General features: G+C 51.5%; 6 protein-coding genes across 6 annotated transcripts; 3 read left to right on the forward strand and 3 right to left on the reverse strand.

Annotated features, from left to right (window-relative positions):
• Positions 1–53: 53 nt before the first annotated feature.
• On the forward strand, positions 54–301 carry J4E93_001839 (uncharacterized protein; the record flags this gene model as incomplete). Its single annotated transcript, XM_049339788.1, has 2 exons — positions 54–58; positions 79–301. The coding sequence occupies 2 exons, from the start codon at positions 54–56 to the stop codon at positions 299–301; spliced, it is 228 nt and encodes a 75-aa protein (XP_049203745.1).
• An 899-nt stretch (positions 302–1200) lies between these two features.
• On the forward strand, positions 1201–1627 carry J4E93_001840 (uncharacterized protein; the record flags this gene model as incomplete). Its single annotated transcript, XM_049339789.1, has 2 exons — positions 1201–1386; positions 1607–1627. The coding sequence occupies 2 exons, from the start codon at positions 1201–1203 to the stop codon at positions 1625–1627; spliced, it is 207 nt and encodes a 68-aa protein (XP_049203746.1).
• Positions 1628–1796: 169 nt separating this feature from the next.
• Positions 1797–2928, reverse strand: J4E93_001841 (uncharacterized protein; the record flags this gene model as incomplete). The annotated part of the gene is made up of 3 exons (XM_049339790.1): positions 1797–1840; positions 1897–2252; positions 2303–2928. The coding sequence occupies 3 exons, from the start codon at positions 2926–2928 to the stop codon at positions 1797–1799; spliced, it is 1026 nt and encodes a 341-aa protein (XP_049203747.1).
• A 640-nt stretch (positions 2929–3568) lies between these two features.
• J4E93_001842 (uncharacterized protein) lies at positions 3569–4661 on the reverse strand (the record flags this gene model as incomplete). The annotated part of the gene is made up of 3 exons (XM_049339791.1): positions 3569–4101; positions 4152–4209; positions 4272–4661. 3 exons carry the CDS (start codon positions 4659–4661, stop codon positions 3569–3571), a joined length of 981 nt encoding a protein of 326 aa, XP_049203748.1.
• A 2292-nt stretch (positions 4662–6953) lies between these two features.
• On the forward strand, positions 6954–8381 carry J4E93_001843 (uncharacterized protein; the record flags this gene model as incomplete). Its single annotated transcript, XM_049339792.1, has 3 exons — positions 6954–7715; positions 7766–7816; positions 7866–8381. The coding sequence occupies 3 exons, from the start codon at positions 6954–6956 to the stop codon at positions 8379–8381; spliced, it is 1329 nt and encodes a 442-aa protein (XP_049203749.1).
• Positions 8382–16212: 7831 nt separating this feature from the next.
• On the reverse strand, positions 16213–17610 carry J4E93_001844 (uncharacterized protein; the record flags this gene model as incomplete). Its single annotated transcript, XM_049339793.1, has 1 exon — positions 16213–17610. The coding sequence occupies one exon, from the start codon at positions 17608–17610 to the stop codon at positions 16213–16215; it is 1398 nt and encodes a 465-aa protein (XP_049203750.1).
• Positions 17611–18394: the final 784 nt, after the last annotated feature.

Raw genomic sequence — 18394 nt, forward strand, 5'->3', positions numbered from 1 at the left:
GTCGCTGTGGCGTTTGTGGCTCTTCGGCAAGCACCCATCTTCGCCACGAGCAAATGTCGTATTGCTAACAAAATGTAGATGCTTCACGCGCGGATACGTTGTCAAGAAATTCGGCCTAGACGATCTCTTCATCGCCATCGCCGTTACCCTCGGAGCCGCACAGACAGTCACCATCATATTGCAAATCGAGCATGGCCAGGGACGACATGCATCAGAGCTTCACGTGGAGCAATTCGACGAGATGCTCATGGTATGTTCAACACACCTTGTGACACTTGACTTAGTACTGACAGTGGACTAGTACCAATGGATCAATATGCTCATCTACTTTGTCGCAAATTGGTATGCTGCAACATCGCTCTCGACATCAGCTTCCAAGATTAACTTTATTGCAGGGCTGTCAAGATGAGCATCCTATCTCTGTACTACCGAATCGGCTATGGAAAACAGGGCCTGCCATGGATCGTGCAGTCACCTGCTGTATGGACAGCGGCCGGCTTTATGACTGCCTTTAGTTTCTCCGTCTTCCTTGTGAGTTTCATGCCCGTCTATCTGTACGAGATGCACAACTGACATCGTCCGGAGGCTCAATTGTTCATCTGTACACCAGTATCACGTGTCTGGGATATCGAAGCCCAACCCGATGGATGCATTAATGCTGCCATGTTCATGGTCATTTCGGGTGCCATCAATGTCGTCACTGATATTGTCTTGTTGATCTTCCCGTTGCCTTTGATATGGGTGATCAAATTCAACAAGAGACAAAGGAGTAAGTCGACGTCTTTATGTCTCTATGAACGCTCATTGTTGACCGTCCCTTCAGCGGCTCTAGCAGTCATTCTCTCTATCGGCGTCATCCCGGTCATAGCCAGCACCATGCGCCTTTGCGAGATTGTCATGTCGGACAGTCCCATCAGACCAGGAAGTACATGGCAAGAAGTCGATTTCAGCTGGTACGCCTTCGCCTAGCCCGTTCTCTTTACTAGTAGCATTTTCTGACAAATGAACCGCAGGGGCTGGTCTTGGGTTCCAGTATGGTCCCAAATCGAGGTTGACATTGGCATTCTGGCCGCCTCTCTTCCCTCACTGTCCCCTTTACTCAAACATGTTTTCCACTGTCCCGCTCGAGCCACCACACCTTCCGAGGTACCCACTCTACCAGGATACCGCGGGAGTTGGGGAGAAAAGAACCTGGTCAGCATGGACGACGAAGACGATATCGAGAAATCGCCATGGGACTTTGCATTACCCGAAGAGAAGAATGGCGCATTCGATTTCGATGTGGAGAGGAGATTGACCGTTACGGAGATTGAAATGGGAAAGGCTATGGATATGGGGAATAGTTACTTCGATGATACCGCGTCGGAGGTCGAGGAGAGAGAATCGGTAGGTAGACCGAGTATAGGGGTCGCAAGGACGGCGGATGTTCATGTTCTGTCTCGAACCGGGGTGCCGAGGCTAATAGAGTATAAGAAATTATGACATTACGTTACAATGTTTGCCCTGTGGCCCATAGCGCACTATCTGTTGGTTAGCTGGCATGTACCTTATGTACGTACCGATGCTTGCTTGCAACTGTTTGTAGCAAGCATACTTGCCTTTATAGGCAGTTCTCATCTCATGTTAGAGTAAATCATCAATTCATCTCATGTCTACTCACATCCAAGACTATCTGGGATGGTTCAGGTATGGGACCTTCATTTCTTTCGTCTCGTGGTGCATCATGTTAGTGTAGTCATCAGGTGGTATACAGGGTGTTAGTACAAGTCTTCTACCGTCAAAGGGCTTCCGACGCTTCACCAGCGTCCGAAGCTATCGAACGCGGAGCTGAATTGAGTAGCTGGGTCGCGTCAGTCACAATCCTCATCATCACACCGTATGCGTGCGTTCACTTACCGTACCCACTCGTGACAGCGCATTCGCTCGCCTCAGCTTTCTCCATCGCTTTGGGCAGCCACTCCCTAATCTTCTCTTCCCTGTTGTGGTGACTCGGGTGCGTGCTCAGTATCTGCGGCGGCCCCGCCCCACCAGCCTTCTCCATGCGCGTCCAGAACTGCATTGCAGCTTCTGGTCGGTAGCAGCCCTGCGCCATCATCAAGAGACCAATGTAATCGGCTTCAGCTTCGTGCTTGCGGGAGGCGGGCATGGAGAGGAAGAGGTCGAGGAGCATTTTGCCCGAGTAAAAGGAGACATCGAAGAGAGATAGGGCGAGAACACCGAGGAGGATCAGAGGCGCTTGAGACATGCGTTCACTGTTCTTTGGTCAGTGCATGCTTCATCGGTCCGAGATAAGAGTACCAACGCAGTGTGATGCGCAACCACGTGCGCAATCTCATGTCCCAGCACGGCTGCAATGCCATCCTCATCCTTGCACAGAGGCAGGATCCCCGTAAACACAAAGACCTTGCCCCCCGGCGCTACAAACGCGTTCTGTTCCGGAGACTCGATGACGGTGACCTCCCACTGCAAGTCTTTCAACCCTTCGCCCTCGGCATACGGCAACAAACGCTCCAAAACCCTCTTCACCTGCTTCACCCGCGAATCGCTATCCGGTAGTATCCTGCCTTGGTATTCTTGCCGCACTTGCTCTACGGATGACCGTCCCAGCGCTTCTTCGATGCCAGGCGAGATGATGTTGAAGCGGCGGCGACCAGAGACGGGCACTTCTTCGAGATTGTACAGGTAGACGCCGCCAGTGCCCACACTGATCAGACCGACGTCACGGTAAAACGTTGGGCGGGCAGCCCAGCGAAATAGGAGACCGGAGAGGCCACCTGAGGGAGAGTTGAACCGTTTGTATTGCTGGCCACTGCGACCGAGTTGCTGGTAGGCACGGGATTGTGGAAGGCTACGGACATGCTGGAATGAGGGTTGAGACGTGCGAGGTAGAGCGCGAATGGGTACGAATCGCGGTCGTATCCGGTACATGGCGGCGTTGATGCGGTGTTTGGGTGAGGTTTGGGCGAGGTTTGGCGATGAGATGGGGAAGGTGACGTGCATACCTATGAACTCCGCGGGAATGCCAAGACAGCCACGGTTCGCTCCAAGGTCGTCAGCATTGGTCATGTTCGACTTGCGTGACGTTCGCCTGTCGGCCCAACAGACGGACAGGAACTCCAGTTCACATAGCGCAGTGTAGGGATCTATTTAATAAAGTACAAAGCCGTTTCACCTACTTCTCCACAGGCTCACAGGCGTCATCTTCCATCGCGTATCGACAGGCTTGGAACATGGAAAAGTCGTAGCTCAATACGTTGAGCTAATACCGGCGATCCGCAACGTTCCCGTCGTTTACTCGCTCAGTGTTTCCAAATTCATTTCGGGATGCAACTTAAATGATACTCCTAGCTTCCGTCCAGATTGAAGTGGCCTTAACAAACAGATCGGACCTCGGGAACATCGAATGATGCGGCTACAACACGGTCACTTTACAAGAGGAGAGCTAGAGGAACAAGACTTTGAAGGTGGCAACACGTCGTATATATTGTCGCAATACTGTCGCTGCTGACAGCTTTTCGCATTGCACTGTAGTGGTGGTACTTGCTCCTTCGGCTCCATCTTGCTCAAACTATACGTAGGCATACTCTACGTGAACTTCAAGGACGCAGGCATCGGGCTTGTAGGGGACAGGCTCAGGGAAGGGAGAAACCATTGCCGGAGAGGTTGAGCAAGGCGTCTCAGCAGCAGAAGACTCAGCCTTAGTAGGTGTAGCAGACGCAGTGACCACGGCAGACGAGGTAGGAACGACGGCAGAAGACTGGGTGACGGCCGCACTGGTAGCGGAAGAGGCGGCAGCAGAGGATGATGAGCTGGTGGCACCGCACGACGGCAGAGGTGCGACGCTGTCGATCTTGGAGACGACCCAGGAAGAAGCATCGTCGGTGTAGAGTTCAAAGTAGTTCAAGTGGTCGGCCACAACGTTTCCGCCGGCGCAGACTGGGTCGCCGGCAGCACAGTAGGAGCGAAGGACGGGTGCGTAGCGATTGAGGCGAGCAAGATCCTCCGGCTTACGCCCGTTAGACTGCTTGTCGGCACCGTCAAGCACATTGTAGGGCTGGTTGGCGGTATGCATCACGTCTCCCCAGAGGAGAGCCGCGGCGACTGAAACATTTTAGGAAGGACATTGCCGTAGTATCGTCGAAGTCGCTTACCCGCTTTGCCTGCAGCAGAGTTGTTGTCTAGGCCGGTCGAGACGAATGTGCATCCACCCTATATCGCAGTACGTAGTTAGCACATGCCTCACGGGTGCCCGGTTCTCACATGATGCTTACCGGTCCTCCAAGCACATCTCCGGCCACGTGAGCTCCCTCAGAGTACCCATTCACCACAATGTGCGAGCAAGGGCACTTCTCGTTGAAGGCGGTGATCTGAGAGATACCATTGCGAGCGCCCTCAGCAACTTGGTTACAGTAGTCTCCACCAAGGGTTACATCAAACTGGATGTCAATGTAGTCGCAGCTCTTGCCCTGAGCAGTCAACTTGCCGCAGGTGGCCTCGACGAAGGGGAAAGTGCGACCGTCATGGTATGGGGCGTCGTTGCCACGAGCCATGAATATGACCACATCGGCACAAGTTGCGTCGAGCTTCGGGGGCACGGTTTGCGCAGCAGCGAGGGCGGAGAAGGCGCCCAGGGCGATGGTGTTGCGGATACTGAACGACATGATTAAGGATTATGTTTGTATAGTAATGTATAGCGATTAGAGAGTGTGGAGGTGGAGACCGCAGGTAGGGCTGGAGCTGCAAAAAGAACGTGATGGGCCTTTTAGGGGTACCTGGGGTATCACATTGCAGCAAGAGGGGACAGCTTTAATACATGCAGTATACGAACACGTTAAATTTGATCGTTCACCTGGGCGTCAGCATCGCTTACGGTGGAGACGTCTATACGAGCCTGTTGTGGTTCCATCCCTTTTGCCCTGCATAGGTGCCCGAACAATCGTTGCGGTTGCTTGCATCCTCGAGCCACAATCTCGTTAGAGGATTACTAGAAGAAGAAGCTACCAACAGCTGTGTTCTGTTGGCGTTAGTCCTGCCGGTAGCCCAGCCATAAAGGGATAGAACAGCATCAGTGCCACCGGGTATTCTGATATCTCGGCAACCCCTACAAAAAGCTTGGTACTTGAGATTTGGATAACACGGCAGTACGACAAGATGTATTCGTACATCGGCATCCCGTTGTTCTGCACATGGTGGGTCTCGATGAACGCATTGCTTCTCAGCTAAAAGATGTTCATGTCACAGCAGCCGTGGTGACATAGCGACGTATCAAAATAAAAAGCGCCTCGCGACTAACAACGGCGCGCAATCCTTGTGACTATGGCGCCTGAGTCCCACGAGTCTTTTGGCGACTGAGCCTATGTAGACGCTGTTCACGACTCGCGTCTCTACCTACCTTACAGTTCTCCGTCGTAGGAACACTCCCATGGCAATTGGGGTTTCTTCCAATCATGCTAGTCGAGGAGTAGAACTTTCAAATATTGCCCAGCTAGGTCTTTCCAGGGATCTTGCACCTCATCCCAAGGCTTCCAGTGATCAACGCGCCAATAGGATTGCGATCCTTGAATAATCCAGGGCAACTGATCCCGCTGGAAGATAGCATCCGTTGCCGAGCCTGGAGATGGAATTTCTTAAGTTTGAGCATCTCGAGACTACTGTTGAGGCATCCATCAGAAATGGTAGTAGAGTGCTCTGGTCAGACAAAGAGCGCAAGCGACTTGCAAGACCACGGCCCTCGCGAAGGGTTTATTTCCAATCACGTCAACGTACCGTCGAGACTCACAGACCTTTTCGTCCCCTTCGTGTTCGAACAAAATATGTCGTTTTTGCTGCCTCTAGAACGACCTAGTTTTCTCTTTCCAAAACGCTCTCCACGCAGGGTCGCACTGAGACTTTTTCAGTGTTTCGTCGTCGCGTTGATAGTACCGCCCCCCAAAGGCTGTCTCAGGTGCGAGTTCCAGCCCAATGCGATGAGTGAAGGGAGTGGCGTACTAGTATCTATCAATCACACACCGAAAGAACTCGGAATATATCACCAGTTCAGCTAGCATCTAAAGCTTGACCACATTTAGGAAGAAAGCGAGATATTTTAGCATCCGCGAGCACGACTCTTGATAGCTGTTTTTAACCAACCTTTGGACCGGCGAGTTCTCGTTCTTCTTCGAGCCATGATAAGTGAACCGTAATGGTCGCGAAGACGCACCCAATGTACTATCAGCCGCAGTTCTACTTTGTAGAAAAAGAGTAGCCTGCATACTTAAGTGTTAAGATTGAGTAGTAGTAGTAGTAGTAGTATCTAGATAGTGCCTAGTAGAGCCATACGACAAGGTTCTGATTATCGTAAACTTGTTGCGTCACTCCGGCATCATCGATCTCTCCGGTGATAATCTATTTAGCAAGACTTGACTCGCTGTAGCGGGCATCGTGGCTGCTTCTTTACTGCACTGATATCCGCGCGCGTTGCAGGACGGACCTCGGAAGCTGGAAGGCGCGCGCACATGATTGGCTGGGAGAGGCTGTGGGGTAACTCCGCCAAGTCTACCACTTCGCTGCGAACATCACCCTATTGCCACGAGGCTTTGTCCTAAGTAAGATGCGCAAACAATCATTCTAAAAGCCAAACCCAGAACCCATTGCGCGTACTGCGTTGTCTGAGCTACGTACCTAGGCATTCAATGCGCGAGGCTGGCTTCCGAGCGTTGCTTCAAGCGCAATGGCAGAGCGTGCCGTCTCCGACGTACTCGCCTCGCCTGGCCCGCCGGCAATGACCGCTGCGGCGGGCATCTTCCCGCCACCGATCCCCTCCTATTACCTCATAAATTCGGAAAACTGAGCTTGCAAAATTCGCCAAACTCGATCTCCCGCAAGACGTGACTCAGCAAAGTATGGGTCTGGGGAAGCAGAATCCTGGGGTCGACTGACCTTGCGGTCAAACATCATTTTTGCCGTGCAACAACATGGCCGCCATTGGACCGGACCCGCCAACTGAAGAGTTCAGCCAGATCGAAGAGGAGGATATTGCGCCAACCAAGCAAGAAGTATCTTCAACCTTTGATGTCACGAGAGTCGCATCTACCGAGCCGCCTCCCAATGGCGGATGGGTGGCATGGTCACAAGTGCTAGGTGGGCATATCATCACCTTCTTCACCTGGGGCTTCATCACATCATTTGGTATGTTCCAAGCGCACTATACCTCCATTGGACTGTCGACCGCGTCCAATATCTCATGGATCGGTGCACTCACCGTCTTCTTCCTGCTGTCCATCCCTCTTTGGTCTGGCGCCGCGTCAGACACCGGTCATTTCAAACTTGTTCTGCGCGTAGGCATTGGGCTATGGCTGATCGGCATCTTCATGACAAGTATCTGCAAGGAGTACTGGCAGTTCGTGCTTGCGCAGGGGTTTTGCATCGGTTTCGCAAATGGATGCATGTTCGTGCCCATGGTATCCGTGATCTCGACATATTTCGATGCGACAAAGCGGAGTTTTGCAATTAGTATCACGTTATGCGGGTCGGGCACTGGTGGGCTAGTTATTCCGATCATGCTCAACAGGTTGATTGATCGCATCGGGTTTGGATGGGCGGTGAGGACGTTGGGCTTCATGGCGCTGGTCATGCTATTGATTGCTGAGCGGCTGCTAAAGAAGCGGCTTCCACCAAAGGTTGCGGTCAAGATGCTCGAACCGAGTGAGCTTAAGGACCCGGTCTTTGATCTTTTCGTAAGTGGTCTGATTCGACGAACCCGGGACGTCTTTGCTAACGTACATAGATTCTCGGCTCGGTCTTTTGCTTCGCAGGTCTTTGGTTCGCTTTCTTCTATGTAAGTACATACCGCAATCTTCTTCAACCACATAGCTGACCTTACCCAGATCAATGCTTTCGCTCGAACAACGTTGGGTATGACGTTAGAAGAATCGATACCGCTCCTCCTGGTGCTAAACGGCATCGGCATTCCGGGACGTCTGTTACCCGCGTACGTTGCTGGCCGCTATTGCCGGCCATTGACCATCAGCTTGATCGTCAGTTTCGTCACTGCTCTTCTACTATATTGTTGGATTGCGATCACTTCGACAGCAGGAATGTATGCCTTTGCGGCGCTTTACGGCTTGTTTGCTGCAGGCTTGCAAGCCATGTTCCCTGCAACACTCGCCGATCTTACCCTGGACAACAAGAAGATCGGAACAAGAATGGGCATGGGGTTTGCCTTGTCTAGTTTTGGTTGCCTTATCGGAGGTCCTGGTGGAGGTGCGTTGGTTGAGGTTGGCAACGGATCCTATCTGTATGGACAGGTACTTGCTGGCTCATGCGGTGTATTGGGCTTCATGTGTTTCTTGGTAGCGGCATTGATACATAAGAGGCAGGCAAAGCTGTTCGATGGCGTCTAAAGAGGTGTTGTGGCGACTCATGTCCTCAAGGCTTTCGGCCGATGTCGTGAAGCGTTGCATCACATTCATGCAAAATGGGAGCCGAGATCTCGCCGCCCTGTCATTGCCTTATTTCCTCGCAAGGACCGCGAAAGCCAGAACGAAGAAGCTTAGATCGAAGAAGGTAGCCATTCATAGCATTGGGTCGTGTTTCTCATGCATATTTTGTACACTACCTACGTTCGCCCGTTGTTGGCCCTTCCGCCAGACTGTGGAACGCGTTTGAATTATATATCCACGTGTTTATTTGTTCTCATAACACTTTGAATATCACCTAAAACACGCCCGGAATAGGTGGCCCCCAGATCTTGAGCGCCTGTGGCCCAGCAGGAACGTGCGATACCTTCGTCTCAGCATTGACCAAATCGCCATCCGCATAGTGCTCCTTGTAACGCTGTTAGTATCAGGCCAATCAAATTATGACAAGTGTTGCCTACCAATATGAACTTGCTGGTATCAAACCAGTAGTCAAAGACTTGACTTCCGAGGACATGCTGTTCCCGGTTAGCGGTTCGTCCACAACCATGGAGTTGATGTAACGAACTCTTCCCACACCCCAACAACTCTCGTATCCTTTCGACTCAAGATAGTCATGGCCCAAATGCTCGACGTCGAAGTCATGGGTCTCAAACGCAGAATGCGCAACAGTAGGTTCGTAGTCCGGTTTGACCCGCTTAAAGAAGAAGGCATGGTGATCTGTGTACTCCAAACCACGATCGATATGGAAGAAGCATGTGATGGGCTTATCGTCTTTGTAAACGATATCCGATGGAGCGAGAGCGAGAGTCTTGGTGTACCAGTCATACATCTGTTGATACGCGCCATCTGGATATGTCACACCGTAGTGACCCCAGCGATGAACGGGAGCTGGGCCGAGCTCAAAGCGCTGGAATTTGCCCTTTCGTGGCTTTTCGTCCTCGTAATTGACGACCAGCTTCTTCAGAGCTGGCGGTTCGGCCTCCTTCTTTTGTTGACCATGAATGAGATAGACTTGGTGGCCTACAGGGTCGGTGAGCTTAACATAATTCCCTCCTCCTGGAGCGTCGAGAGGTGCAATAGAGGTAGCTCCATCTATCTGACTTGCGCGTTCCAGCTCTCCTCTACTCTCCACTTCATATGCTGCTCCTTCGAAACTGCTCTTGCCGTCGGCTTGACGTGCGATGTATACAAAGGGCTCCACGCCATACCCTTTGAAGAAGATCTGGTTTTGGGGATCTTCTCGCGCGATGGACAGTCCGAAGTCGAGGAGAAATTGACGCGCCTTGGTTAGGTCGGCATGGTAGTAGATGACGAACGCCGTTGCCTTGAGACGGATCCTCATGTCGTTGTCAGGTATCGGCATGTCGTATGATTCAAAACAAAAGTGTAATAATCTATGCGCAAGCGTCGTTGGTTGGGCGGATGATATACAGCGCTGCAATCCGATGTATGTTGATCTACTCTACTAACCTCGAGCTGTCAGCTCAAGCACGTGGAGGCTATGTAGCTTGCCTTCCGCGACCGCTATACATTAGTTGTGGAACCGAGGTACCGGTACAGCGTCATCAGTCGACGGTGTCAGGTTCCAAGGAGCTAGTACGCTGGGGTTCGTAAAGACCAAGTGGGTTAGCAATAGTTGTGGTTTTGACGTAGGCGGGTAAGGTGGTGTGAGCACATTGATACCACCTTATCCTGGGAATTCTATCTGCCCTAGTAGCTAGCGTTTGACCAAGACCGTTCAACTGAAGCCGGAAATTAGTTTGCCAAACTTCTAAATTTGCATGCAACACTGCGAGTGCATGTTCGAAGGAAGGGTGATTTGCATAGCGCGCAAAGTGTCGCAGGTGTGATTGACGCGCTGTGAACAGGAAGTAAACTGATTCATTCTGCCCTGCTTATAATACATCTGAGCACATGTATACACGGTCACTGGAAGAACTTGATTTATTCGTAGTATCCTGGCGCTAAGTTGTACTGAAAGAGTACATCACGATCGTGTCCGAAGATGAGTCGCGCATTAGTCAACTTCTGCAAAGAGTGTATCATCTGGTTGGATCTTGACCAAGATGCATGGTCCCTGGTAAACCAACCCTGGGTGGCAAGAGACTCGTAGTTCTCTTTGACAACATATTGGTCAGTGGTAAAAACCCACGTCCCGCTGTTTTTGAGGTTCACCTGGAGGATTGAGAGACCCGGGGTATGACCGGGGCTGTGGCGGATGATCAACCCAGTGTTTAGCTCGAATCCGTCGCCGTGGAACGGTTTCCAGTTAAGATCGAATTGAAGATAGGTAGGCAGATAGACACCTGCATAGAGCTTTGAGTCAGCCTTGCCGACCCTGTAATTCATAATGTCTCATAAGACACATTATGACTGCGAGTGGGGTGCATGTCTTTGTGACAATGACTTACCAAGATCTGTTTTTGTCGCAACGCTGTAGAATGCGTTCTTCAGTTCCTGCTCATGTGTATAGATAGGGACGTCCGTTCCCCGAAAATACTCTAATCCTCCAGCATGATCAAGATGAAGATGGCCCATGATGACGGCCTTAACGTCTTTGATGTCATTGCCAGTTTTCCGAATGGCAACATCCAAGTCATGTTCCTCGCAATAGTTTTCCCGAGCAAAGATGTCGTTGAGCTGTGGTCCCCAAACGTCTGGGTAATCTTTGCCAGGACCAGTCTCGAAGAGCACGAGTCCTTCAGTAGGATGAGAGACCAAAGCACACATCATTACCATTGACCTTCGAGCATGTTGTTGCGGGTTCAACTTGCTTGCAGTAGAAGCATTCGCCTACATAGCCGAGTCAATCTGCTGTTTTCTGATGCCAGCGCCAGCGTTGTTAGGCTGAATGGATTGAGACGTACCCCGGTGATCATGAAAGCCTCATCAGCTACCACGTCTCCTACATGAAGAAGCCAAAGCTTCGTTCCCTGAAAGCACGATGAGTACAACGCGTCGTTCTGGAAAGCGAGTGCTTACGTCAGGTGCCAGACTCCCAGGAATATTCATCATCCCAGACCGTTTCCGCGTGAACAGTCGTGTATTGACGCAGTGAAGTCTGGCAAGTGAACTACGTGAAGAACTTAGCAGAGCCTATGAAACCACGTGAACAGACTTCGCTGCTTGCTATTATGTAGACATACACCATCTGAAAAGCAGCCACCTGTGCATCTGGATTCTGACTGACTATGCGCGTTGTGGTACGCGTTTACCCCGCTTCAAAAGCAGCCCAAGTAGCCCACATAGTCAAGCTGCGTATTGTCCGCGGATGTATTCCGAAAACCAAGACTGCAACTTATCGCTGACAAATTCAAATTGATTCGACTTCAGTCTCTGTATTTTGGTACAGCGGATAAGGTGGTATGCCTTGGCTGGTTCCTGGGTCGGAAAGCGGATACGCTGCCTTTCGACCACTGATATTCATGCGCGTTTCCGAGAACCACACTGCATATGCTGATAGAGGAGTGAGAGTTGGTGAACTCCGACAACACATAGGAGCGGCCTTTGCCTTGAGAGCTGTGCGACCTGCTAGCTCCAACTCTTTTTCCCTATTCCGCGATTAGCTGTTCACGATGTCTTCGGAGCCAGTTGCGTGGGATAGATTTGTTCGTTACATTGCGCAAGGGACTGATCAGGATATTCGTTATGGCGACCCCATCATTTCAGGCTCAGACGTGGATTTGATTGCTCAGATTGCAGAGGAAGGAAAACTTGAAGTAAAGAGGTTGCATGGAAACGATCCGCTGAGTGCGACACCAACAGGCGAGATCGACAAAGTGGCGAGGCTGCTGGGACCGCTCGAGCCAGCTCATGTCCCAATCATCCGTTGCATTGGATTGAATTACAAAACACACAGTATGTATAGGATTGGAACACTAGTGGGAGAAGCACCCGATCTAACAGATTCCAAGTTCTCGAGACCGGACGGCCGCTTCCAACGTGTCCAACGGTTTTTATTAAGCCAGGGCCAGCCGTTGCGGATCACGGCGAGGACGTCCCAATTCCTTGTTTCGCACAGGAGCAATGCGATTACGAGGGTGAACTGGTCATTGTCATCAGCAAAGACGCAAAGAACATAGTGGAAGCCGATGCGTTGGACTATGTGGCTGGATATACTGCAGGTAACGATGTCTCCGCGCGCGACTGGCAAAGAGAAGCTGGGAAAGCAGGGCCTGTTCCGCAGTGGTCCTTCAGTAAGTCATTCGACAAGTACGCGCCGCTGGGACCGTGTATCGTAGCCACTCACGTCCTAGGAGAAGCCAACAAACAGTCGCTGAGGACGATGGTCAATGGGGAAATCAGACAGGAAAGCAATACGTCAGATCTGTGCTTTGGCGTCCGACGACTTGTCGCATTTTGCAGTCAAGGCCAGACTCTTCAGCGAGGCTCGTTGATCATGACCGGGACTCCAGGTGGAGTCGCACTGTTCATGAAGCCGCAAGCCTTTCTCGAAGATGGGGACAGGGTCGAGGTGGAGATTGGAGGAATTGGCCGAATGTCGAATCGCATGTCGTTTGATGCATGATGAGAAAGTAGACAGCACGTCCCGTTGAATCCATGTACGTAGAGATGGATGGCAGGAACCGGTACCATGTGTCCATAGCAATTCAAGTCGTGATCTTGAGTCCTGGGAAGCGCGTGCAAGCAGATCGAGGCGAGAACATCAGCTAGCTCGACCCCGCAGCCCTCGCCCGCCGGTCGCGTTAGCGTGCCAAGGGCAGCCCGACGGCTCGAGTGCTGAGCCGACAGTCAGTGCCAACATGCATAACATGCCCAGGTGCCTTCGCCGCGCCATGGAGAAGCCGTTCGGGCTCTCCAAGTCTTTCATCTCATCCTCACATCATGTACCCATGCACCAAATGCGAAAGGACCTATCGTTCGCAAAACTCCTTGACGCGTCATCAACACAGCCACCAAAAGACCTGCAAGCACCGCTGTTCAACTTGTGGCGTCGTCTTCCATCGCAGGGATCTTTTGTCTCGACACTCGAAGCTTCACCAGCCTTCGTCTCTCAACGACACAGTTGAACCGCCATCTGCCCAGATCGGCAGTGCAACTGCCGCATCGGGAAGGCAGCGATGTCATACCGCGTGTCTCCGATGTAGAGAGTTGAGGACGAAATGTGATGGACAGCGTCCGTGCTATACATGTCTGAACACCGACTCTTCCTGTCAATACTCCAGCCGTTCCAATAGGCTGAGCCAGGTTCTTCCACATGTCGCGACACCGGCCACCGATGCACCTCCACACGAGTCCAACCAACATGACGACCAGCCAGACGATGTGGGCTGCTTGTCGTACGAGAGATCATGCTTGCCTATCCAGAGCGCCGAGCATCCGAGAGAACATGATCTCCATCCAGGTACCCATCATGTACGCCAGAGCTCCCTGGACAGACAGTCAATCTACGATCCGTACAACGATTGCTTGTTAGCGGGCATACCTATTCGTCCCGAACACTCCACATCCTCCGTCGCAACCGGTGAGACGTCCGATATAGGAACCATGTCTTGGCCGTGGCTACACGAAAACCTCTTTCTACCTGCCGACCCCCACTCGTTGGCCAACACGATGAGCTCTGTGCAATTCCCATATTCTCAAGACGAAACGCTTGCCGGACTTGACTTGGAATCCTTCGCCAATCTTGGCTCGCTGTCAACGCAGAGTCATGTCGGCCAACCGGACGTGGAGATGCTCTTAGGGCAGACTTCTGCGTCAGACGGATCGAGCAGCACAGCACATCACCAAGCCTCAACGAATATCTTCGCCACGGGCACGTTGGAGGATACGTGTAAGTCATCGTTCGATAGCGTGATGTGGAGCATTCTTACTGATATGAAAATAGGCAGTCTGGATCAAAGTGCGTCGATCACATCCAGAGACAATCAAAACCTAGTTATTGAGAATCTAGTCGGCCTCGCTTCCTCACCAGCGTGGGGTAATCAGTCAGAAAAGGACGGTGCAAACTCCTGGGCCCTCGCTTCTGCCAAAGTTGCACTCGCATTTGGGCTCACTGATTATCAAGAGTGCTCGGGTTCGTCAGCACTCTACGACTTCTGCGCCAAGTACGTAGAACATTTCGGACCGCTATGGCCCCTGTTCAGCTTGCAAACCTTGGACCTCGACGCTCTTCATCCAATCCTTTTTCTCGTTCTTACTTCGATCGGATCGATGTATTGCGGCTCCAACGCGAGCAATTATGGGGCCATGATGCATACCACCATCCGGAGCACTCTTACCATGGTATGGGAGCTTGAAAACGAAGAGCTCGGTCTTCTCTGGCTGGCACAAGCGCGACTGCTGACTCAGGTAGCTGCGCTGTATTTCGGACAGCCAAAGGCTTTCACCTACGCCCACCATCTCGGCGCCTTGCTTGTCGCTCAAGCTCGGAGGATGGATCTCTTCTCAGCCGCATATTTTGACAAAGCTATGCAAAGGCTACAACGCATGAAAGACACTGCTTCAGATGAGGAGCGTCTGGAGATGTGGTTACAACTGGAGACACGTCGACGACTAGCATTCGGTATATTCCGCGGCGACAGCTACACTAGTGTGTTGCTACACAGCAAACCTCTAATCTCAATGGAGGAGATCGACCTTCAGCTGCCAATGTGCGACGCTGTATGGCGAAGCAAGAAGATGTCCCCTAGCTTGTGCCTGCAGATGATAGAGCATGACCAAACGCCTAGTAGAGAACTATGGGCTTCTGATATCTATCGTATCGCCACGGATAAGAATGAGCCGCTTCCACCTCTGGATCCTGCAGGACAAGAGCTTCTCATGTTCGGACTGCAATACTCTATTTGGCGCTTTTCCAAGGACCACAATATGTTCACCCGTTTGTCCGGAGATCTTGAAGACTTTAGTAGCGATGACTTATCATCTGTTTCTTCTGATAATCCCTGCGAATCCATTGCCAGCAGGAGCCCTGGTTCGGAAAGGCCCAGCACAAGACGTCTATCAAAAAGCGCTACCAAGTCTTCAGAGACACACTGTTTGGATAGTACGGTACGTCGGATGGAGGATTTACGGCAGCAGCACCGACGTTTACTTTCTGCTCTTGAGAAGTGGGAGCAAAGCCTTCCTCTAGTCAAGACATTCGTGAGAACCAATCTCGACCGTAGCTGTTTGATGAGTGGTCTAATACTCTTTCACTTGGGGCATCTTCGCCTACATGTCCCACTCGAAGACCTCCATCAAATTCAGTATCGACTTGCCGATAATCTTACTATCGAAGATCGTCTCGTTGATAAGGCGCGCAAATGGGCCAACTCACGACAAGGTCGGATTGCGGCTGAGCGGGCCTACAGTATCTGGAACATTATAGACCGAGAGTCAAAGCTGGAGAAGGAAAAGAGGGTAAATTTCAACCTATTGGCTTTCATAGGTTTACATCACAGCACAGTAGCTGTATGGGCATACACAGGAGCGCGTAACGACAAGGTCAATAGGAACTCTGTAGAGTCTTCAATCGTACTGGAAGGGCGCGAGGAGACCACGGCTATTGATCCGCAGAGAATTGGCACGTTGTCGTCGTTCGTGGATTTATATGGCCGCATAAGCCCTGCGGGCTGGTCGTCGTTTGCGAAAGCAGCAGGCACGCTATCAAAGCAGCACTTTCCCGTCACTAAAGGACGTTGATTAAGACGAAGTGGTATGCCATTGCATTGAGGGGCTATCAGTAGCGCGCATCACACAAGCACGTTCAAACATCAGATTTCGTGCTTCGACTGGGTTACGTAGAAGTATCGGTTATTATTGTGTAACTTCCAAGGTCACAACTAGTCCCCCCGAGCCACGTGACGAAGTATTACGCCTCCAATCGTCTGAACTTCAACCAACAAGAGCCCGTCTTCGATCCAGCTGCGAAGACGTCCGCCAGAGCCAGGTTGTCTTCTTCCATGCCGGGGGGCATTGTTGCTTTGAACTTTCGAAAGATCAAACCTAGCATGTACTTGAGTTCTGTCAAAGCCAGATTCGAGCCCGGACAGGCACGAGAACCATGGCCGAACGGAATCCAGTTCAGTTTCATACGTTCATCAGCGCCGATCCAGCGCTCAGGTTTCCAAAGCTGCGGCTCTGGATAAACCTCTTCTAGCTGTCCCTGGTTGAGCGCTGCAGTCGATGCGATCACGCCTCTCGGGACTTGCTTTCCAGCGATTACAAGATCCTTCCCCAAATGTCTTTCGAGTGGCCCTGGGATCATAGGGTACATCCGCATGGTCTCCCGAATAACACCGTCGAGAAATTCGAGATTCATGGTGCGCTTGATGTCGAAGCTTTCCAAGTCGGGCAAGGCTTCAATGAGTTCCGCACGAAGTCGCTCCTGGGCCTCGGGATGGCGAGTCAGAAGCCAGCAAGCAAACGCAGCGGTATGCGAAGTAGTCGAAGAACCCGCTGCGAGCATCTCGACCATGTATGCGGGAATGTCTTCCGGAGGAACGGCAGATGCGTTTACTTTGTTCATAGACTGCAGCATCGAGAGAACATCCTTTTGTCGGCCAGCAGCGTTCTCACTATTCTCCCAGCGGTTCAAAGCTTCTTTTGCCGTGACATCCATATCATGGCAATCTTTCCTTAATGTCTTCCACTTCTCATTGCCGAACCATCTGACGTAGAAATCTGCTCCAGGGATGAAGCTCTTCATCGCGTTCCAAGTGCTAAACGCGTGAAACCGTCGAAGAAAAGCCGGTGCGTCGTTCTCCTTGTAGTTGTGCAGCAGTCTGTGTTCTTCGGCCCAGAGTACATCGGTCACAATGTCCAGCGCAAGTAAGCGGAAGACGACGACTCCGTCAACGGCTTCTTCGGCCTCATCCTTACGATGGAGCAGCTGGATGAAATCCTCGACGTGCGACTGGATGTTCTCCACCAAAGCCGCGAGGTTTTTGTTCTGGAAGCATTGGATCAAATTGTTGCGTGATGGGGCTGCAGACGGGTAGTCCACGAAACCGAGAGTGGACACGACGCCTTTCCAGCTTCCCATTGAGGAGTAGAATGAGGTCTTGAGTGCAGATTTGTCATATATCGTTTTCATTGCATTTTCGTCCACAGTGTGAACTTGATCCGTTGCGATGACGACAATGGGTCCATACTGATCAAGAAGCTTCGTAACGTAGTCCGACCGTCTACGCTTGTACGTGGCATATTTTAGTGGCAACTTGGAGACCCGCGCGTACCAGGGGCCTGGTATATGTCTAACTGGAGACATCAAGAAAGGGTACAAGATCTACAATTCGTTGTTCTGTTAGTTCCGTTTGGGATTCTGATAGCAAGAAGATGGGTGTGGCTCACGAGAGTGTTCAACAGATACAGGGAGACAGCAATCAGCCCCCATCGAAGCATTAGCAGTAGTCCGACGGGACTCTCTGCTACTGCAGCAGCTATTACCGTCATAATGAATTGCGCCAGATAATACCGAAGTTCTTTGCGACGAAAGTATTTTCACGCGATGTTGATGACCAAAAACGCGTTGTACAGGATGATTCTTCTACGAAGACCTTTGGCGAGGATTTAATGTTGCGCAGGTCTCCTTAATGCGACACCCAAATCCTGCTCAATTTCCGACACCTGGAGAGAGCTGCCACAAAAGCCGTCCGGCATTAGTGTGACGTCATGGACTTCTGCAGCACTTGCACCCTAGCTCACAGCATGGGCCGCAGCCCTACCTAGGTAGCTCAATTTTGGCCAGGAGATAACCTTCTTTTTCCAACATTTACATTTTCCCCCATCATCCTTCGGAATATAGTGACTCTGTACAAAGGTCGACTTCCGGTTCTACCCCGCAGCCACTATCCTACGCCCAGAATTACCTCATTGCTGTGGAGTACACTGCGGAGAATCGCGTACATGCTCCGGATAAAGTGGTATGTAATCCACCAACAGCAGATCGAACATAGCGATCTTCGAGAAGATTGAATGGCTGCGACTAATCAGACTGCGTCCTTCAGCGGTGTCTGATGAAGCCGCGTCTGAAAGCCGGAATTGATGCACTT

This window comes from Alternaria ventricosa, assembly GCF_023758065.1.
Source record: "Alternaria ventricosa strain BMP 2768 chromosome Unknown scaffold_2, whole genome shotgun sequence".
In the NCBI taxonomy this organism is placed as follows: Eukaryota; Fungi; Ascomycota; class Dothideomycetes; order Pleosporales; family Pleosporaceae; genus Alternaria; species Alternaria ventricosa.